Source organism: Bos mutus, chromosome 21, assembly GCF_027580195.1.
Source record: "Bos mutus isolate GX-2022 chromosome 21, NWIPB_WYAK_1.1, whole genome shotgun sequence".
NCBI classification, from domain to species: domain Eukaryota; kingdom Metazoa; phylum Chordata; class Mammalia; order Artiodactyla; family Bovidae; genus Bos; species Bos mutus.
Window position 1 is genome coordinate 32,323,604 of NC_091637.1, and position 22,506 is coordinate 32,346,109.

A 22,506-nucleotide genomic window follows, 5' to 3' on the forward strand; every position below is an offset into this window, starting at 1 on the left:
TCATACTCCATCATTTCTGCAAAGTCCTGTTGGCCATTCCCTGGCAGCTCACATGGTAAAGAATCCGCCTACAATGCAAGAGACCTGGGTTTGATTCCTGGGTCGGGAAGATTCCTTGGAGAAGGGAATGGAAATCCACTCCAGTGTTATTACCTGGAAAATCCCAAGGACAGAGGAGCCTGGTGGGCTATATAGTCCAGACTGTCGCAAAGAGTAGGACACGACTGAGCGACTGACATGTTCATTGGCCATTCAGGTCAGCCCTATTCAGTGTGGGCAGTGACTCCACAGGGTTGTGAATGTCAGAAGATGAGGGCCGTCTTGGAGGCTGGCTTCCACGGAGTTGTCACTGTACAAGGACCCCGAGCTAATGGGACCAACAGGGGCTGAAATCCAAGCTATACACCCTTAGGTGAAGCGGGACACGCACTAAGCCCCACACAGGCTGCAGACAGCCTTGTCAGCTCACTCCAGCCGCCTCTTGGTTGTGAGTCTTACCTCTCCTTCAAAGGATTCCTGGGAGATGTGCAGAGAACACAACCCTGGCATCAGGAGTTGCCCTCATCATAACCAACAGGTGCCACCCTTCACAGTTTATAAAGCCGCTGCGCCCTGTTGGAGGGCGTCATCCAAGCACCATAGCGGTTCTAGTTTACAGATGAGGGTGTAGGTGCTGAGAGGTGAAATGACTCGCCTGAGGCCACACAGAAAAGGCTTGGCAGGACCAGACCTCTGGCTCCTAACCCCACATTCTTTCCACTGCCCTGCCCAGCTGCCAGCTCAGACCCATGTCTCCTAACACCCACTGAAGCCTCATCCCCGGTCCTAAGCAGGTATTTCTCACCCTTCTTTTGGGAGCCCCACCCCAGCCCCCAAAAGGATCTGCCCCACACCAGACCCTGAGCAAATACGTTCATGAATATTTTCCATCCAAACGAGGACTCCCAGAGGCTCTCTCTGCAGCCAAGCTGAATATCCACGGATGGAGCAGAGCAGGGGTTAACAGCCTGAGCCAATATTTAGAAATAGCACAACCCCAGGAGGAGTCAGCTGCGGCCAGCTGGTCACAGCCACTGAAGCCACGAGCCTTTGTGGACGTGGTGTGGAAGATGAATGCTGCCCCTGGGAACAGAGGCCCTGAGAGGGTCCTCGACCTCCCCAACCCCCATCTCCCCAGGACAGCTTGGACCCAGGGAGAGCCTGCCCCTGGCCAGGAGAAACCCTGCCACAGGCCTCCCATCCACAGCCCACAGCCGGCTCCCAAGGGCAGCAAACAACTTTTCAGCTCCTGAACTATGTAATTGTTGGGAATAGCAGGCCCCACCCTTCCCGTCCTGGCTGCCTTGCGCTTGGAGGAGCCCCATGGATGCCTCCAGCCAGGAGCGGGAGCAAGGCCACTCCTAGCCGACCCGGGGGCCCAGGCCTGGGGCCCACCACTATGGAGCTCCTTGCCATGTGACTGTGGGGTCACAGAATTGACAGCAAAAGCCCCGACTGCACAGTAGTGGCCTGGGTTCTAGATCTTTCATGGTGGAAGGCCACTTCCCTGAGGTGAGGACCTGGGCAACAGGAGCTGAGGCTCTGCCCCACTGGGGCACAAGCACCCGCCATTTACCCCCAATCTGGCTTTGGCCACAGGCTCCCTGGGTGGGGCCCAGGCAGTCAGGGTACAAAACACAGAGGCACTCAGAGTGCCAGGCCCCACCCAAGGCATGGCACGGCCACGACCACAGCCAGAGCGGGCACTCTTCATCCAAGCAGCGTAAGGATGGGCGTGACCGGGAGGACCCGGCCAGCACGCCTGACTGAACTCTGCAGTGGAGAAGCCCGTGACGCGAGGATCTATCATCTGTCCTCCCGGAGGCCCACCATTTGGAGAAACTGAGGCGGCATTTTGACTTCTCCTTCAGCCCTCAGCCGTGGGCATCCTTCTTCATTCAAGTGTGTCCTGGGTCTTCCTCTTCCCCCATCCTGGGTGTCCTGTCCTGTGCTTTGCTGGGAAGAAATCTACCGAGAGGACAGGAAGTACTGTGTCAACTCTGTGCCCCGGGGAGGCGGCGGGGAGGCAGCGGCACTAGGAGAATACAGAGGGCGTCTGTGAAAAGGGAGCTCAGGGTGGGAAGGAAGGCTGGGAGGACTTCCTGGAGGACGGTGAGATATGGCCAGAGAGGCAGGGGCGGTCAGGGATGGCCACCAGGGACCCCTGGCCAACCCAAGCCAGAGAAAGTCAGAAGGCAGAGGAAGAAGTTTGAGGATGCTAAGGAGGTCCTGGTGGGCTCTACTCAAGATGAGGATGTAGGGGCCTTAGTGGGGGGCACGCTGAGGAGGCTGGTGGGGAGGGGGGAAAATTCAGGAGCAGGCACTGCCCAACAGTGGCCTTTGTTCTGAGATGAAAAGAGGCGGTCAGGGATCAGTTTCAAGACAAAAGGCCTCACCTTTCCCCCAGTCTTCCTGGTATGATGCCGCTCAGCAGCAATCCGGGGCTCAAGTCCCAGGCTACAGGCTGAACAAAGGCCTGGCAGGTATGCTCCAGTGCCCCAGCATCCCTTTACCGCTAGAGCCTCAGTTTTCTCATCAGTGAAAAGGGAACACTGTCCCCCAACACACACGCTTCCCAGGGTTGTCAAGAGACCAGGTGAATGTTTTGTAAACTGAGAAGCCCGAGCAGGGAAGTGACATTGGGTTATTACTGCCCTGCCAGTTGCCATTATTTTTCCAGGCCTGTGTTTCTCTCCCCAGCTAGCAACCAGGCAGGGGGAGGCTGCAAGCTAATCCCGACTTGAATCTAAGCTGTGGGTGGGAGGCTCCACAGACAGACTAATAACTCCTGGTAGTTGTGGGTAAATCTGAGTGGGCGGGGATCAGGAGGAGATGGGAGAAGACGGGGAGGGGGAAGGATAGGCAGATGGGGTGGCTGGAAATCTCCACCCATATTTTTGATTCATAAAGAAGCAAAAGTCCTCTCCTCCTTTCTTTTTTTTCATTCCTAAGAAGAAAGCTCTTTTCCTCCAAATGTTGTCTTCTCAGCAGCCCCAGCAACTTGGGGCCCATACTTGGCCAGTAATTAGTCCCTAACAAGGACCGGGTGCCTTGCTGACTTGGAGAGAAGGAAAAACAAGGGACAAGTATGGAATTGATGGCTTTACTGCCACCAAGACCAGCTGAGAACAGCCCAGCCACCCCAGGCCTCCTAGGGTGAACTGGATGGGAGCTGTTAGATTTGCCAAAATTCCCCCAGAACAGCAGCAACTGGCTTCTAAGTCAATCCCAGCATGCATTTATTGGGTACCTACTGTGTGCAGCTGCCTCTGGAAGTTACATGCAAAACTGTAAGACCCAGGGAGGATGTGCAGCAGGCCTACAGGGCAAGGAGGGAAAAAAAGACATGCATTCATTGAGCACCTGCTGTATACCCCAGGCTAGGCACTTGAGGTACATTAAAGCCTTTAATCCTCACAAAGCCAATTTTACAAAGAAGGAAACCACAGAGAAGTGAAGTGATTTGCTCAAGTCGAACAGCTAAGCAGGAGAGCTGGGATTTGAACCCAGAGCCCCAGTTACCACTGTGCTGTGGGCTTGGGGCCAAAGACCTGGCTCTACCTCCTAGCAGCTGTGTTTCAGTTAAAGTGTTTATCGCTCAGTCGTGTTCAATTCTTTGTGATCCCATGGACTGTAGCCCACCAGGCTCCTCTGGCCATGGTATTCTCCAGGCAAGAATACTGGAGTGGGTTGCCATTCCCTTCTATAGGGAATCCTCCCAACCCAGGAATGAAAACTGGGTCTCCTGCATTGCAAGCAGATTCTTTATCGTCTGAGCCACCAGCGAAGCTGTGTAGACTTGCTCAAGTCCCTTAACCTCCCTCTGCCTCAGTTTCTTCATTTGCAGAACGGGGCACAATTTTGTTGCAAACTTTGAAGGGCTGTACACACACACGTTAGGACTATCACTGGGCAAGGGGAGGGGTTGAGGAGAGAGTGAGTGGTGGGATGGGGTTTGGGGTGGGCTAAAGCAGGCAAGGGTAACAGATTCTGATGGAGGAAGAGAGGGGAGACACTCCAGGGGTTCTCTTCCACCCATTCGCTGGACAAAGAAACCGAGGCCAGGCGATGCCAATGCTGGGATTAGACAGAGGGCAAGCAGAGCCTCTTGACGCCAGAAGCTCTACAGTAACATTGCCCTTTCTCCTGTTTGGGACAGGGCTGAGATTGTTGCCTGGGAGGGAGCCAAGGGCAGCAGGGCCCCAGCCTGAAACTGTTAGGTAGGTGCTAAATCCAGGGCCAGATTTCCAGGAGGCAGCCCCAGAGGAAGTTGAAACACCAGATTCAGGAGGCCTTGGGTTCTGGTCCCATAAGACCAGGTACCTACTGTCCAGCTGGGGGCCTCTTGAGAACCACTTCCAGCTCTCAGCCAGTCTCCTCCTCCATGAAACCGGGGCAGGAGTGGTTGACAGCCACTTGGCAGATCCCATGGAGTTGAGAATCCCTCCTGCCTTGTGGGAGAATCTAAAACATCTCTCCTTTACTGACTGAGTCATTGAGGCAGAAAAGGTTAAAGAGGCAATGCCAGTGGGCACAGAGCTGTACAGAACTTCAGGCTGGTGCTTCTCTGACCAAATGGCATTCTGAAGACACCTCAGAGGCAAAGCAGCCCCAGAGCAGTCCGTGGGGTGGAGAGCATCTGTCTTTCCTCCCGGGCCTGGCGAGAGGACGCCCCCCACCCACAATCCTTGCAAGAGAAGAGGGCAGAGAAGCGAGGGGACCAGCCCAGCTCACATCTCCTCCCAAAGGAGTTCTCCCGGGAACCCTTGAGTCGGAGCCCCGGGGAATCCGGGCTCCTCTGGGATTTTGTTCTGAATCTCTAAGGTGGAGCCTGGGTCTGACCGAGCTGTAAGGATCCTCTCACCCTCGACGGGGAGGAGAACCAGCACGGGCCCTTTAAGACGGCTGAGGGTGGGGGGGCCGCCGGGAGAGCCCCGGCCTGAAACCGGAGCGCGGGTCGGCGCCTGCCCCGCCCCAGCGTTAAGTAGGCGGCGGGACGCCCGGGAGCGCCAGCCCGCGCCAGTTCTCTCAACTCGAAGACTCTGGCGTCCAAGCTCCAGGCTCCGGACTCCGCTCCTCACAAGTTCCCGCTGCCCAGCCCGCCGCCGCGATGCGCTGGGGTCCCCGGCTCCCGCTCCCAGCCCTCGCCCTGGCCCTGGCTCTGACCTTCGCTGTGTTGGTGGGACCAGCATCCACAGGTGAGTGAGGGGCCGGAGACCCCAGCCCAGACTGGCGGAGTGGTGGAGGGTTTCTTAGGCAGAGAAAAGGGACAGGAAGACCCAGGAGTGGCCCCCAGACGGGGAAATGAGGGGGCTGCTCTTCTGCCATCCCCAGCTGGGGTCTCTGGCAGCACCACCCCGCCCAGGGGAGGCAGGATCCCCAGCGACGTCTCTCCATCTGGGGGTCCAGTGGACTCTGGTTATCTGAGGTTGGCCCCTGGGTCGCTTGCCTAGGGCGTGGCTCTGTGCAGGATTGTCCTCTAGACCCAGAGGGGACGCCCCGGTGCCGCCTGGGCTCCCCGTGTCCAGCAGGCTCTCTCTGACCGAGTCAGGGCCCAAAGGACGCCTGGTGACAGGACGTCCCCCACCTCCAACACCCAGGCCAGGAACGGGGAGTGCTGCAAGGTGGGCATCGGGGAGGAAGCCACCCTCCCCACCCTGTGTGGGGCCCCGAATGCACCCCAGCTGCCACCTCCTCCAGCATCCTTGAGTCTCCTCCAGCTGCGCCCCACTCTGCTCCTGCTCCCCTTTGCCGGGTGCATTCTCTGTCTTCACCACCACCCCCTCCTCCCCTTCCTGTCTTCTCTCTCCTCACTGAGAAAGCCTAGCTGGTGACAGGACCACCCACTCTTCAGCCTCCTAGAGGCAGGGCTGGCGCCCCTCAGATATCCTGTGCCCCTCAGACAGCCCTGGGCGACCCTCTGCACACCTCCCTGTCCCAGCCATTGGTGCTTGACTCCAGCAGAAATGGAATGCCTTCTGAGAGGTGCTAGGACATATCCAGTCTCTATTCCAATGCCAGAAATCCCACCATTATGGCATTCTTCCCTTAGTGAAGGCATGGTCTAGTTATGCCATAAGAACTGTGGCCTCAGGGCCCATCAGTCATTAATACCCATGTATGTATGAATCAGTGCTTCAGCCTACATCTTTTGGGACCATTCCCAAGAACAACTTTGAGCTGAAGAAGGGCCTGAGTCTCCCTTCCAAGTTCCCTAGGCCACACCCCTCTCCCCATCAGATGGGGAAGCCAGTTCAAATGGACAGTAATCATGCGGTACCCAAAAGGGAAATGAGTCAGGGGAGAGCCCCCCACTGGAGTGAGTCAGAGCTGGATCCCCAGGCTCCCTGTTCACATCCCCAGGGACCCCATCCTTCAAGGTCTCAGGGGGTGGGTGATAGGCTGAGCCTCTAGAGAGATGGGAAGGGGGCATCTAGGCTGCTAGAGAGATGGGTACACACCCAGCCCCCAGCCTCTAGTCAAAGGAGCGACTCCAGGACCCACCTCCTTGGGCTTCAACTGAGAGCCATTCCCAAATTCCTTCCCAGCATCAACAATGTGCAGACATTGTGCTGGACAGTCGGGAGCGCACAGAAATAGAGACTGGACTTGGACTCATTCAGAAGGCAGAAAAGCAAATTAAAACGCAACAGCAACTCCTATCGTGTCTGCAAAGATCCAGACGAGGAGTGTGGTGAAAAGAAATTCAGAGGCAAACTAGGGCGGGACAGAGGGTGATCCTTGAGCTAAGCCTTGGAGGATGGGAAGCGGGTCAGGGAGCACAGGCTCAGAGATGGGTATGAGCAGAGATAAGGAGGCCAGTAGCCTGGATGGAAGGCATATATATTTTGAGCACAAGCCAGTAAGAGCCATTGGGGTGGGGCACGGAAACCTGAAATGGCAAAATGCAGCTCACAGCCTAAGCCCTGCTGGCAGTAGGGAGCCAGTGCAGGTTTTAGAGAGGAGAGCAGCCAGTGGGGTTAAAAACATCAAGCAACCCCTTCCTCTAGGAGGGATTTGGAAGTGGTGAGGGGGTGGGCAAGCTAGTACCCTCTCCCCCTCCCAGTCTGAGCTCCCCTCCAGCAGCCCACCTCTGTCCCCAGGCCTGGCTTAGCTCCCTGTCCTGGTCTCTGTAATAGGGGCAGCCCCTACCCACAGAAGGTATCACTCCCACCCCTCTTGGACACCAAAAGCCTACCCCAAAAGTCTCAGGTACCAGAGTGAGGCACACTGGGATGCTTTCCCCACACTCATCAACATTCCAGAACATCCAGGTCATGGGGCCTGAGAGTCAAGCACCTTTGGAGACCACCTGGGCCAACCTTCCAATTGTACACACAGGGAAACTGAGGGCCCAGGGAGGAAGCAAAGTGGTCTAACCCACAAAGAAGCCCAGCTGCCCAGGAGGAAACCCCCAGTCCCACTTTGTGGGAGCTCCCCACCTGCGTAGTCAGCTAGGCTTGGGCCCATATGCCAGTGTGCATGATAAGTGTGGGGTCCATTGCCTTCTAAGCCCTATGGGAGTCCTGGCAGAGCCACAAGCATTGGGAGATTGAGTTGGAGCTGATGTGGTTTCAGTAGGGGGGTATAGCACAAGCAAAACTGGGAGGTCAGAGTGGCCACAGAGCATACAAGGCTAGCGGCTTCTGCACCTCTTCCCTGCCTGGTATAGCTGACTTTGAAAGGCAGAAGATGAGGGGCACAAGTGGGACTCAGGAGGGAGTGCCAGGTGGAGAGGGTTCTTGTACCATCTGGGTGGGGGCCCTGAACTGATGGGGGTGTCTTAGAGAGCAGGGCTAGGGTGGGGGCAGGGGAGCATCAGAAGCAAGGAACTGAGCCAGGGTAGACTGTTGCCTCTAAGAATGGTCTGGGGGACCATCTCTGACTGGAGACAGAGACAGCCTCTGAGTCGTGTGTGTGTGTGTGTGTGTGTGTGTGTGTGTGTGTGTGTGTACACTGGGGCTCCAGCACTCTAGAGCGGGGCAGGGACCAGTGCCCTCGGCCCAGCCCACCCGGACTCTGCAAGTGCTGTTCCAGAACCAAGTATAACTGAGCCCCCCTTACCAACATTTGCCCGCCTGCCTGCATAGCCAAGACAAGAAGAGCCTTTCAGTGCTGCCCGCCTGGGGGGCCCAAGGAGGGGGCTGCGCCAGGTGGGCCAGGCGGCCAATGAAGGGCGGGAGGGGAGTAGGGTTTGCAGAACGCTCAGAGGAAGTGTATAGGGAACTGGGCGTGCTGCCCAGGAGGGGGCGGGCGGGGCGGGGGTGGGGAGGGGGGTACTGGAAACAGCCCTCACACACACACACACACACACAGGCACACACAGCTGTGGGCCCGTGCGCAACCATGTACAAAACCAGCTCCCAGACCTGGGCTGGGTGGAGCCTTCAGGGAAAGAGGCGAGGACAAGATGGGGGGCAGGGGGTGCTGAGCTGCACTGGGGCTCCTCTTCAGTGCCAGGAGCAAGTAAACAAGGAGGCCTTTGGGTCTGGGGTTTGGGTCTCCTCCCTTCCAGGTCCCTCAGCTCTTTCAGTACCGCTCCCCGACTCCCGCCCCATCCAGCTGCCCTTTTGCTTCTAACATGCGCTGACCCAGCATGTACCCGGTACTGTAGAGCCTTTAAGAGTTAAGATTCCTTCTCCAGGGACTTCCCTGGTGGTCCAGTGGTTAAGACTCTGCACTTACAATGAAAAAGGCATAGGTTTGATCCCTGGTTGGGGAACTAAGATCCCACATGCTTTGAGATGAGACGAAGAAAATATAATTAAAGACTCCTTCTCCAGGTGCAGGTTTAGGGTGTGTTTCAAAAGAACACTAGTACCATTATTACTGAATATATGTGAGTAATTTTTGAATGAACTGAATTCATATGAACAATTTTGAACTTGGATTCTCCCTGGGGTAGGGTCTTGTGGCTCTTTCTGCTTCTCAGAAGGGTCCACAACTCCAAACACGGTCCATAACTCCAGAGAAAGCCCCTGAGTGAGCACTGGCCATGTTGTCCTGCAGCCCTATGGCAGCTCTGCAAGTCACCAAACATTCCCATTTTACAGATATGGAAACTGAGACTCTGAGAACATCAGGAACTAGCCTCAGGCCACTCTTTGGGCACACGGGCTATGGTGTTCTCACTCACCCCAACAAAAGTCACCTTTCCCAGCTCAGGCCAGGTGTGCAGCCCCCCACCAGAGGAGAGAGAGACATGTCTTTAGGAGAAAGTCCCCTGAGGACCCCAGATCTCTGTGTCCATCTCCACAGACCCCTCCAGCAAGTGCCCCTCACCTTTCTAAACCCTCCCCACTTCCTCACGGCACAAGCAGATCCTCTTCAAGAATGCCTACCACCGCACCCCCAACAGCTGGGATGGCAAATGAAGCCACATTTGCCTCAGATGCAGGGGAGTGCCCTGGGGCTGCCGTCACGGTGGCTTGGTGGCATGGCTCACCCATGTTCTGGACAGTGCTTCTCCTGTTGACCATTCCTTCTTCCCACTCAGCTCCTGCCCACACCCCTGCCGCTCCCAGCCTGCCAAAGCACCAGCTCTCCCAGTGCTGATGGGTATCAGCCAGGCGTCCCGCCACTGCTCAGGCTAAACTGTTTCAGTGTGTGTCTCTCGTGGTTTAAGTGTCCTGACGGTCAGTGAGGTGGCTTCCCCTCCCAGACCTCACTGCAGAGACTCCCCAGCCCAGGCCAGCTCCCCCAGGATGTTCATAGGGAAATCAGGACCCAGAGAGGGGCTGCTGTTTTCTCAGAGTCAGACAGCAAGTGCTTAGCAGGATGAGTGGTAGGCCTCTTGGCTCCTTGTCCTTGTATCCTGGTTTGGATGTGGCCTCCCCCATATGGCCAGCAGCTCCCAGAGGGCGGACCTCCCCTCTGCTTTTCTCTGAGGTCGCCACGATCTTGCAGAGCCCAGGACGGGGCCCACAGGGGCGTAGAGATCACTGAGCCAACCAGGGATTTTCAGACTGTGTCCGAGGTGCTCCGGGACTCTACATTCCCATATCTGGGGATACAGGATGCTTGTGCCACCCTGATTCATGCATAGCAGTCCCATGAACATGTGTTTATAGATGGAGGTTTTGTGTAAGATACAGTTTTGATAAAGCGTTCTGTGGCTTTGTAAAAAAGGCTTGCTCCTGCTGCTGCTTCTAAGTCACCATCAGTCGTGTCCAACTCTGTGTGACCCCATAGATGGCAGCCCACCAGGCTCCCCCGTCCCTGGGATTCTCCAGGCAAGAACACTGGAGTGGGTTGCCATTTCCTTCTCCAGTGCATGGAAGTGAAAAGTGAAGGTGAAGTCGCTTGGTCGTGTCTGACTCTTTGCGACCCCATGGACTGCAGCCTACCAGGCTCCTCCGTCCATGGGATTTTCCAGGCAAGAGTACTGGAGTGGGGTGCCATTGTCTTCTCCTTAAAAACTAATTAATTGCTTTGAGTTAAAACATTCTGAGAGCAGGGGAGAGCCAGGTCAGATACAAGAGAGGACTTCCCGACTTACAAAGAATCGAAATCAAGATTACAGCACCCGCCATGGTGCCACCTGCCTGCAGGACCCAGGGCTGTGGCTGGGCCCTCTCTCTCCCCAGTAGATCAGCTGGGATCCACGTTCAAGGATTATGCTGTGTCCCATCGTCTGGCTGGTGCACTAGACCATCAGATAACAATCCGTAATCCCTGGGACCCTTCCACCGCTGCCCATGCTGTTGCCTACAACTGGTCTCTCTTTTTCTCTCCATCCTTCAAGGTTCAGCTCCAGCACCATCCCCTGCTTGGGCTGCCTTTTCCCACTGATTATTGAGGGCTGCAGCCTAGTCTACCACCCTTCTGGGGCCCCACCCTCCATCTCTGTGGGGTGACAGGCCTTTCTCCCCCTACTCTTACCTGGCCCCTGCCCTTGTTCTGTGACCTCCATCAGTGTGACACCTAGTAGGTATGTGTGCATGTGTATGTGTGCATGCTTGCACACACGTGCACACACACACACACACAGAGTGCTTTCAACAGCCTGGCTAAGGGCCTAACAAGGAGAGTGTCCAGCCCCCAAGCCAGCAGCCTGGGGGAAGCCCCCAGCTCAGGATACAGCCCCCAGCTCCACCACCCAGCCAGGGCCCCTAGCCTGGGCCCTCCTGCTCTCTGGGAAGATCGAGGGGGCGGAGAGAAGGAGACCAACTTCCGTTCCCACCTAAGAGCAGCCCCTCCTCCCCGTATTTCAAGAGGGGGCAGCTATAAATATCAGTGGGCCCAGGATGTTGATTCCCACGACACCAGCCCCTCCCTGCCTCTTCCCTGTGTACAGCAACTGGGGCCGGCGCAGCTCTCCTACAGCTGGAGGCCAGCCAGGCCAGTCTCAGGCCCAGACACACACACACACACACACACATTCTCACCGTAGTGAGGGAAGGAACCAATCACCCTTTCTGGGCGCCTTGGAGCAGCTCAGAGTAAGCTTCCCTCCCGCCCGCCTCACAGTCCTGACTCAGGCCCCTCCTCTCCCTCCTCTGAGTCCTCAGCTCTGCAGGGCTGGGGGAGGCAGGAGGCCAGGCTCACCTGGTCAAGAACACAGTAGAAGACAGCTCAGAATTCAGTTCCCACCCAGCCACTCGATGCAAGTGACCAGGCCTTTCTGAGCCTCAGAAAAGGCTCTAAAATGGCATAAATAATTCCTGCCTCCTGCGTGCTGAGGATTTGTCTGGAGTAAATGCTCAGTAGGTGTCTGCTCCTGAGGTTGCTAATATTCCGTTATTACCATCTTCTTCTGGAGTGGGGCAGGCGCATCATTGGAGCAGGGCAGGAGTGCGGGGTTCCTGCTTAGAAATCTTTGAGAAAGTTTCCAAAGCAGGGGACTGGATGAGGTGGCCCTAGGAGAGGGTCTGTCTGGGGCAAAGTGATGTGGAAAATGGAGCTGTCAAGCCAGCCTCTAACTGCCAGCCAGCCCAGGACCCCTCAAAAGGAGGGGAGTGGGAAGGCTACATCTGATTGACTCACTGGGCTGAGGTCCACACACCTCTCCTGTGTGAGGAGAAGCAGAAAAGCCCCTCCGAGCTCCACCCCAAAGCCTAATGGCCCCTTGGATAGAGACAATTGAGCCAAGATGCAGCACAACCAATCTGTTGAATGAGTGACCAAATGACTCCCGTCCCAGGAGTAGATGGATGGGGATGGAGAGAAGGAGCAGGCAGCAAGACCTTTATAGGGTGGGGATCCTGGAAGCCTGTCTTCTCCCTGGTCTCTGCCCACCCTTCTCGGGCTCCTGTGATGGTAGGGGCTGGAGGCCAGGGCCCGGTGACATGAGATGGTTCCCCCGGAGCTCCTGGGGGGCTATTACTGCCACTCAGCAAGCAGCAGTGGCTGAATCTGTATCAAGAGGATCTAGAATGAAGAACTGAGGATTCTCTCTGCCCTGCCTAGGCTGCTTGGACCCACCAGAGGTATAGGTGATGCCTGAGTCTGTGGATGTGTGAGATCAGAGTTGGTAGAGATGAGAGAGGGTCTCAGGAAATAGCTTCAGACTGGGGTGAGCAGCCTAGGGGAGTGCCAACTGGACAGATTCTCTGGGTAAAGAGCCTTGGCCCCTGCAAGCCATGATCCCAGTGTGGGGGCATCCTCTGCCTTCATCCCCTGAATAGACTGTTGGGCAAAGACTGGCCAGCTCCCCGGTAGTGTGCTAATGGAGTCCAGGCTCCTGTCCCCAGCTCAGGCTCCATCTCTGAGCATCTGGCCCTTATACTTCCAGACACTCATCTGGAGCCCAGCTGAGCCCTTCCAGGGAGAAGGTACTCAAACAGGGGCCTGCCCCTCCAACTATTGACAGCCCTGGGATAGGAGAGATGTTGCAGGAACTTGAGCCAAATGTGTAATGTCAGCCCTTGGGATACCTGGCCCTGCTGTGTGGCCTTGAGCAAACCTCTGTCTGTCTCTGGGTCTCTGGGTCAGATGTCCATTCTCCAAGGTCAGCTCTAAAATTCTGAGCTCAAGCCTCTTCGGAGCAGGAGAAAGATCTCTGCTTCTATCTGGGGAGAGCCGGCTTTTTGTCTGGGTCCACACAGCAAGGCAGGCTGGGCTTAGAACAGGACTGAGAGGCGGCCCGGGTTGCCAGAGCTCCCTGGCATGGAGAAACCGTTTCTCTAAGTTGGCACAGAGCCCTGGGGTTCTCCTGGGATGAGAGCAACGGCTCCTCTCCACCCCCGGTTCCCATCTTCCAGCCCCCTGGCCCCAGCCCCACCCCACCAAAAATAAACCCAGACCACCCCATCCTGTACCAGCCAGACCCACCCAGCCCCTCCAGAGCCAGTTGAGTCATTGCTCAGAGCTGCTCCTTTTTTAACTGTCTGAGTCACCGGTTGTGGCTATAACTCCATGACACATGACCAGGGCTATAGACACCCCCTAGCCCCCAGCAGCCCAACCAAGGGAGGGGCCTGAATAGAAGCCAGCCGCAGGTGTGAGCCTGGGCCACCGCCTCAGCTTGGAACCCCTCCAAGCCCAGGGAACTCCCCACCCAGCACCTCAGAACCCAGACCTGTCCCCAGCAGTCCTGGAACAACCTCGCTCCCCTGTTCAGGACAGCCCTTCAGAGACCTTGGCGACAAAGCCCTTCAGCATCAGCTCTGCCCCCACAGCTTTGCTTTGCCTCCAAAGAGACCCTGGGGCCTCTCAGCTGTAGACTGCCAGGCACACAGGGTCTCCAGCCCTGGGGGTGGTGGGAGCGGGCAGAGGCCTGGCCTTCTGGGGTACAGGCCACAGAGATGCCTGATTCCTGCCCTTCCTGACCTGGATCCGACGTGCACTGACCAGTCTGCCCAGAGCACCGTGAAGATTTTCTGTGGAACAGAACCCCCACTTCAGTTCTTCCCCTGCTACCCCCGTCTCCCCTCTATTCACCATGTCAGCTGGCCTGCGGCTCGGCCCCCCACTCCCGCCTCTCCCCGTCTCTCCCCAAGGCTGTCTCTCCATCTCACTCCCCACCGCTGCCTGGCCCTCTCTGGCTGCCCCATCTCTGTGGCCCCGGCCTGTTCTCTTTCCATCACCCAGTCACAGTGGCAGATGGCACCCCCACCCTCCGCAGGCCCTTCTCCGCCTCCTAGACTCCTAGACATCACACACCCTCACCTCCAGCCATTCCCACCACGGACTCTGGGCCCCAGGGACCCATGCTGCGAGAAAATTTCCTTCCTCATTACCCAAGCCCCCACCTTCTCACCCCAGAGCACAGGCTACATCCTGTCCCAGGGAATGTTAGGATCCCTCAGACAGTTTGCTTGGAGGCTGAGAAAGGGGGGCAGGGGGCCTGGGAATGGCTCCACCCCCGGCCCCTGCCTGCACACAGGCCTGCACAGCCTCAAACGCCATCCATCTCCTGTCTGTGGCTATGGCCTCCAGCTATAAATAGGGGCTCAGGGTCTATTTTCTTTCAAAACAAGCACCAGACTGTCACCACAGGCCCAGAAAAGCACTCCCCGGCTGGGGCAGTGCCCCACTGCGCCCCAGCCATTGTGTCCCACCCTACCCCACCCTGCCCCAACCTGCAGGCACCGGGGCCCGGAGGGCAGGGGAGGGCTGGAAGCAAGCCTGGAGGTAAGACAAGTTGGAGGGGCCGAGCTGGGGCAAGCCTCCTAGGTGCAGCCCCTCCCGGCTGGGTCAGCCAGGGAACACGGCCCCCTCCTGCCCTGCCAGGCCTTCTCCTCCCTTTCTCGCCACCTCCCATCACCAGTCTTGTCCCTGAGACTCACAGTGTTAACAGAGAGAGGTGACAGTCACACAGCTCCTCAAGCTGCGGTGGAGTCTCTTTGCACCCCAAATGCGGGAGAAGGAGCTATGGGCTGCGGGGAAGGGTGGGGAGCCTGTCTTTCCTGAAGGAGCTTGAGGGCATTTCACAGGCAAAAGGGAAAGGAGAGCTTGCTGGGCAGAAGGCCCAGCCTGAGCAAACGCCGGAGTGCAGACCTGTCAGGTATGGAGGGAAAACAGCCCAGGTCTGGTGAGGCTGGCACCTTTGGGTGTTTGGAGGAGTGAACAGGGGAGCCTGGTGGGGTGGGAACAAGGTCATCCAGCATCTTCAGTGCCACACCAGAGGACTGGGGGCTTGGTGGGAGGCACTGGGGAGCCATAGAAGGCATCCAGGCAAGCGAGGATGATGGAGCGACTCAGTTTAGGCTAACTGTGCTGCGATTAACAAAGGGAGGCAGGAAATTCATTAAGCCAGGCGAGGGATGGTGACCATCTGTCTTGCGGAATGGCACAGGGAAGCAGGATGGGAGACACATTTGAAGGACGATGAATGGGCTGAATGGATGGGAAGTTCATTCAAGGTCAGGAGGAGGGAGAGGGTCAGAGGAACTTTCAGATTTCTGCCCAGCAGTGGGTGCCCGTGGGCCCTTCACTGGGTGGTGAGCAGATTGGAGGATAGATGATGCTGAGTCTGGCTTGACCAAGTGTGCTTGGGTTTGGGGGGCTCCCCATGGGTGTTCCTGGTGTAAATGTCCAGGGAGCATTGGCAGGCAGGCCCAGAGCCCTGGAGACTTGGTGCTGGAGACAGAGATAGGAATACCAGAGCAAAGAGGCAGTGCCCGAACCCTGGGGAGAAGTGGGGGGCTGTAGAGAGGGGGCCAGGGATGGAGCACAGCTCAGTGGGTGCTGGCAGACTGGAGGGGTCTACAAAGCTGGCAGGTGAGAGTGCCAGGAACTATTCCAAGAGGAGTCAGGCCTGCCCAGCGGTGGGGCAGGGGGTGTCAGTCTGGGGATCTTGGTGGATCCTGGTTAGCACAGAGGCCTCTGGCCAGGGCACTGAGGTTTCCTGGTCCACCCTCTGAGGCCACACACTCCTGCGGGCACAGCACCAGTGCCAGGGACTTGCTTCTCGGCCTGTCTGCTGTCAGACAGCAGTGCTGATGGAAAAGCCATCCTATGGGCACCATCACTGTCCCTGCATGCCCCTGGGTGCCGATGTTTCCTCCGCTGGTGCATGTGTGCATGGCAGATGAGCTGACCTGCGGATGTAGGCGCTGGGTCCTGCCCTCCAGAGCCTCCACTCTAGCCAGGCCTGTGGCCACTCAGGCTGGAGGCGGCCGTGCTCTGCCTGCTGTAGTGATCACACCTCTCCACCAGCCACTTTCTGCTGGCCTGGGCTGGCCAGAGGCCAAGGGTGTGTGTATAGGTTTGTGGGTGATCCCTGATCCAAGCCTCTGCTTCCCCCAGTCTCCTGGATGTGGGGCTTCTGTCTGTGGGGTCACCCCACCCCTCTATCGTATATTTCAGGTGGGGGGACTGAGGCACCGATGGTGGTGGCTTCTTCGAGGCACTCGGCCTGTTAAACATAATCTGAGTCAAATGGGGCCAGGCCTCTGTCCAAACCCACAGTCACTGCTTCCAGAATCCCCATCCTAGCTTGCACACTCACTGTCTCCAAGATCTGCCTGCCAGGCTGGGGGAAGCCCTGAGACATCTCTCCGGCAGCCCTGCCCTCAGTGGTTTCTCAGCCCAGAATGATGGGGAGACTCGGAGATGAGCAACAGGCGTCCAGGCTCTGGCTTCTGGCCACAACAGGGGCTGGCCCGCCAGAGAGCCCCGTCTCACCCTGGGCAGAGCCCACACCCCTGCCTCTCCACCCTCTTCTCTGACCTCCAAGACCCCAGTGGGCATGAGTAGCACTTATCACTGGTTTCTGGAACATGCCGCCTTCAGCCAGCCTTGAAGAAGGTCCTTCCCTGGTCCGGTCGGCCCCAAGCCAGCCACACTGGGAAAGGCCGGCTGCCAAACCACCCATGGCAAGCAGATGCTCCCCGCCCCACTCACTCCCTCCCACCTCCACCCCCAACCCTGAGAGAGGGAGCCCCCAAGGACAGGAAGGGAAGGGAAAAAGTGTGTTTTGCCCAGGCAGGGGGCCAGCTCTCACACCCTCCTCCCCCTGGGGCCAGAAGCCGATGCTCCACTTCCGATTCACAGACAGTAACTAACCCCACTCCCCTCCGTGCCTCTGTGGGCACACACCCCTCCCTGAATCCACAGCACCCAGCTCTGGAGCCACACGCACAGGGGCTTGAGTCCCAGCCCGGCCACAGCCCATCTTGACACCCTAACACAGACGACTGCCGTCTTCGAGCTTCAGTTTCCTCACCTGTAAAATGGGAGCAACCTCACAAGGACCCTATTGGGGGCTGGGGGCTGCAGGCCCAACGCCAGGCGAGGGTCCTTCCCTCTCTTTTTTCCCAGCCCAGGCCTACTGAGATGAGGATCCCACCTTGCTTCTGCAGCCAAGAAAGCCGGAGGGAAGGGGATGTGGGAAAGGGCATGGAAATCCACCCAGCCGCCCTAGAAGGAGGCAAATTACAAGGCAAGGAAAAGCCGCTGGGAATTGCTCCGCACCATGGCCGCCCCACCCTGGGGAGAAGAAGAGTCTCCACAAAGACTTCATTGAGGGCCCTGCTTCCTCCCCACCCCAGCCCTCCAGCCTGGGTGGACGCTGGGCTGCTGCTTCCAGCAAAACCTCTCATTTTCCCTCCCACTTCCTCTGTGCCCCACGTGGGCCCCAGGGTTGGAACACGTGACTGGGCGCCCAGGGCACCAGCCCTGCCCCAGTTGGTGCCTGTGGACCAAGCTCTGCATCTCCCACCCCCACCCATCCCCTGCTTCCTCTCCAGGGGTGCTCACCTTCCACAGGGGGTCTGTGAATTGGAAATGCTCCCCAGCGAATGCCGCTCAGCATGGGTGGCCTCCGGATGCTTGATTAGATGATAGCCAAGGCCAGTGACCAGGGTCAGAGATCAGCCAATAGCTAAGGAAACTGTTGTCCTGCCTTGGCCTTTCGGGCCTTGCAAGGAACCAGAAAGGCAACTGAAGAGGTTAAGTCCCCGAGAGGGAGTCTCAGAGCTCAAGAGTTCTTGGAGTGAGGAAGGGCGGGGTCGTCTTGACCCCAGTGAGGTCTCTGTAGTGTTGAGATGGGGAGGTGGGCAGGAGGACCCAGCATTCCTGCACTCTATGGAGACGGCTATTGTCTCTCCCAAGAAGGCTGCTTTTTTAACTCCCATGAAAGCAAAAGTGAAAGTTGCTCCGTGGTGCCTGACTCTTTGTGACCCCATGGACTGTAGCCCACCAGGCTCCTCTGTCCATGGGATTCTCCAGGCAAGAATACTGGAGCAGATAGCTGTTCCCTTCTCCAGGGGATCTTCCCAACCCAGGGACTGCACCCAGGTCTCCCGCATTCCAGGTGGATTCTCTACCATGAGCCGCCAGGGAAGACACCACGGAAGTTGACTCCTATAAGCTATTGTTCCTACAGCCGAGGCTTGTGGGGCAGGAGAGGCGCGGGTGTGTTGGCGGGCCACTGGGGTGGCTCTGGATCACTCTCTGGTCTGGAATCAGGGCAGCAGAGCCAGTGCCATGAGGTGAGTGAGCATCTCCTGCTCACTGCAGGTGAGTGAGCATCTCCTAGGCGCCAGCCCCGGCAGGTGCTAAGCCACCTAGCCTTGGCTCTATGACCCCAGTGTCATCACCATGGGCAGGTTACACTGTCCTTTTGGTCTGACCTTAACTTTCCCCCCTTGTTATCTTCAGTGGAAACAGCCTGGGTGGAAGGTCATAGCTCGGTTTGGGAGGGCTGAGGCTTGGGGGACTGTGGGATGTGATGAGGGAAGATCGGGCACCTGAGTAGATGCAGTGGCAGCTTCTCCCTCACCTGGGAGCCCTAGGATCAGGTGTAGCCAGGGAGTCATGGTCCAACATCCGGAGCCAGACTGGGCCCACGCCACCGAACCCTCACCTGCCCACACGCCTGCCCTCAACCCGCCATGATGCATGGCGCTGACTTGCACTCAGGCACACTCATGCCCACATGCAGCCCGCTGAGGTCGTTCGGGGGTCTGCCGTGCTCTGTGGGGTCGAGTTCTCATCCCCACACTTTCACTTTCCCAGCTCCGAAATGGTAGGGGGTGGTGGCGGGAACATTAGCCTCGCTGCCAATCCTGGGGGCGGAAACTCTGGTTCTGAATCAGAGGGAACTTTCCACCCAACCCGGGCCTCCTCAGAGGTTCCCTGGCTTGGGAACAGTGCTGGTAAAGAAAAAATGAGCCCCTTGGAGGCGCGAGAGGAGGGGATCAGGCATGAGGTCCAGAGAGCCTGGGTGACGGGGCAGAGCACCCGGCCCATCCCTGCTCACACACAGGGCTGCATTCAGCCCGCAGGTGGGCCACACACACACCCCAGCGAGGGGAGACAGAGAGCCCTTCAGCCCTGCCTTGGCGCTCTCTGCAGCCCCTCAGACTCCCTCAGAGGGATTCTCCCAGCCTCACCGCTGCCTACCAAGGATCTGGTTAGAAACAGGATCTGTCACCCCTGGGGCCAAACCCGGAGAAGTCCTGGAGGAGAAGCCCAGCTTCACCCCAGAGCAGGACCCCTCCTCCCCCAGCTGGCTGGGGTCTCCCTGCCTCCTCACCCTCCCTGCTCCTGTCCCACATCCTGCCTGCTCTCTCTTGGTTTTTCTTCCTCCATCTCCTACCTCAGGCCTCCATCTGGATTCCGAATTCAGTCTTTGCAGAGGAGAGGGGGGTCTTTATTTTTTAAGCTCACTTTTAATACCTTCCTCAGGCTTTCTGTGTCTCTCGACTTAGTTCCCCTTTTCCATTCCCATCGCTACGTTGTTATATTGGTGAATGAATGATGAGTGAATGAATGTATGGGCTCCCACTTTTCTCCCCGCCCACCTCTCACCTCCTGCTCCATCTCAGTGTCACTAGCTGAACCTCCCCTACATCCACTGGTCCAGGTCTCCCACCACCCACCCTTGACTGCAGGGCCAGGCATTCCCCACTGGCCATCCTGCCCAGCAGCTCTGGGCTCCCGAACTTTCTCCCTTATAAAGTCAGGCGGCAGCAGACACCCAGGAATGCTGCTGCCCATGACGCATGCCGCTGCGGGGCTGCCTGGCTGCCCCCAGGCGACCGGGAATGTGATGGAAACGGGGCACAAAGAAATTGATTGCCCAGGCTGGGTGGGGTGGGGGTGCCCAGGCAGGCAGGGCTCTGATAGGCGGCAAGGCCCGGAGCTACAGGCTTTCTGCTTCTGTCAAATTGCTTCTCCTTTGAAGCTTCAGTTGTCTGTCTGATAAGTGGAAGCCAAGTGCCCTCCTCCAGGCAAGGGCCACAGAGAGCCTTGATATTGTGCACCCATCACCAAGGGATGGGGGTCCCAGGGCTGGGTGGGGGAGGGGGACAGGTCTGGCTCTCTGGACTGTCCTAGAGCAAGGGTGGTGCCCCGAGTTACAGCCAGGATGGGAAGGGGAAGAGGGGGCTGAAGACCAAGAGAAGGAGAGAAGTAGATGAGCAGAGGCAGAGAAAGGGAGTCGTGGGACAGAGACAGGGAGAGACAAACTTGGCCAGCCCCAGGGGTTCTGAGGAGCTGGGTCTGCAGCAGCCCCAGGACTGGAAAGGTACCTTTGCTTGAGCCCCTGGCCCTGGCCTGGGGGGTGGTTGGGGAGCCTGAGAGAGACTGAGAGGCCAAAATCCTGCTGCCAGGCAGAGGGTTGAACGCCACAATGCAAGTAAGCCTCATGTTTGGGGTCCCCCAGGGACAGGGACCCGGTCCTCACTCATAAACATCCTAGGAGTGGCCCAGGGAGCCAGGAGATGCCAGCATGAGCCATGCTCTGCCAGGGGGTGGCTTGTTGGGGGACCTTGACCTAGGCTTCATCTCCGTGTGTAAGGAAGGGGTGCGGCGGGGATGGAGACAGACTCCTTCTGTGCCCCCAGCCCTCGTCTCAGGAAGAGGGATGGAGGCGCCTGCCCTGGACCCAGACAGCAGCGCCCTGTTCGTGGGCAGGAAGGGCGGGAAGCTGCGGGATTCTCCACCTTCGGCAAACCTCTCGGGCGGATGGGTGCTGGGCGGGAGGGGTGGCAGCCCTCCAGGAATACACTGCCCCTTTCATGGAGCCCAGAGCAGCCAAGTCACGGCAGGCGGGCACCGAGGGGCAGGACAGGCCTGGGCACAATCATTGCTCTGTCCTGGCAGCTCCCGGCCCACACGCGCACACATGCACAAACACACCGCCTTACGCAAACCCAAAACACACTCCCAGCAGCCACCCACACACTCGCACACACAGGCGAGTACACAGCTACGCAGCCCAGGACACCCACCTGTGTGCCTTCTTCCAGGCAGAGAACCTCATACCTGGGGCACTCGTCCTGCCCCTCCTGCTTGTCCTCAGGCCCTCTAGGCATCCTGATCCCCCCATGCCAAAAGCTTGGAGCTGCCCAAGCAGCCCATACCATTGACCTTCTGCACATTCACCTTTGAGAGCAGACCTCAGGCCAGAAAGGGACTTCCAGGACTAATCCCTACAGACAGGAGGGGGAGAGAGTGGGAAGGGGTGCCCATTTTACAGAGTGGTGACACTGAGGCCTGAATTGGGCCCCTTCTGGCCCAGAGGAGAGCCCACATGGCTGCTGCAGGCCTAAACTGGTGTTTTGATGAATCACGGGTCTTCTTGACCCAGGAACGTCAAGGCCAGGCCTCCAGGCTGTAATGAGGCCTCCTCTCTCCCCCGCACTGCCCTGACATCCCTATCAGGCTGCCAAGCCTGGTGTGGCCCCTGCTGCTTTGCTCTCTACTCCTCTGTCTTCAGCATTTCCAGAACCTGTACATCCCCGCCAGCCTCTTGGCCTTGCTTCCCTCTGAGAGTGCCCATTTCCCTCCCTCTCCGCGCCTCTACATAACCCTCACCTCCCCCAGGAAGCCCTCCAGGATTGATGCCTAGCTCATGCCGTCTTTATCCTGCCTGCCTTCTCCATTTGAAGGCCCTCTCCAACTGTTCCCCTGGCCCACCGCCCAGGACAGGGACTCTTGGTTCTTACCACTGCCACCCATCAGAAACAGAGAGGCAGCAGCAGAAGACCAGGAGATGGAGGGAATGGCACTGTCAGAGTTTCCAAAACCCCAGCCAGCAAGGCCTCAGAGGCCTCTGTTGGGGTGAGGGGGCTTCCCGGCCTGTGCGCTCCCGGCTGTACAAGGCAGCCTGTGTGAGCCCTTCCCGCGTGGCCCCACAGGAAACAGCAGGGCCCAGCCCCTCAATGGGCCCATTCAGACCCCAGCTCTCTCTGGAAAGCACCTCTGCTTCCTGTCGCCCTCCCACTCTGGCCTGGAGAACCGGACCAAACAGGCTGCTATTCCCCCGTGCCAGGAGGGCGCTGCGGGCGGGTGGTTCAATGGCTAGAGCCAGCCAGCTGCTTCAGTTCCTGCCTGGTCCCCAGCTGGACCGCGCCCTGGCAGGTTGACATCCACCTTTAGTGAAAGGGAGTGTGGGTGAGGGCCTGTGCTCACTCGCACACGGTTGGGAAGCAAAGGGGCCCCCAGCCAGTGCATGTTAGGCAGGTGAGGGTTTAACAGCAGGCTCTCCGGGAGAGAGGGAGCCCCGATCGGTGTGTTTTGCCTCTTTCCGTGGTATGAATAGGCTCACTGGGCAGCATCACCTGGCTTACAAAA

The 22,506-nt window shown here is 58.0% G+C and overlaps 1 protein-coding gene across 2 annotated transcripts in view; it reads left to right on the forward strand.

Moving 5' to 3' along the window:
* Positions 1-5,012: 5,012 nt before the first annotated feature.
* CSPG4 (chondroitin sulfate proteoglycan 4) overlaps positions 5,013-22,506 on the forward strand; it is a 35,731-nt gene continuing 18,237 nt past the window's right edge. For both annotated transcript variants that reach the window (XM_005891770.3, XM_070358581.1), the window contains exon 1: positions 5,013-5,237. In XM_005891770.3, the coding sequence (XP_005891832.2) occupies positions 5,150-5,237 (88 nt within the window). In that variant the 5' untranslated portion in view covers positions 5,013-5,149. The remainder of the gene's footprint in view (positions 5,238-22,506) is intronic.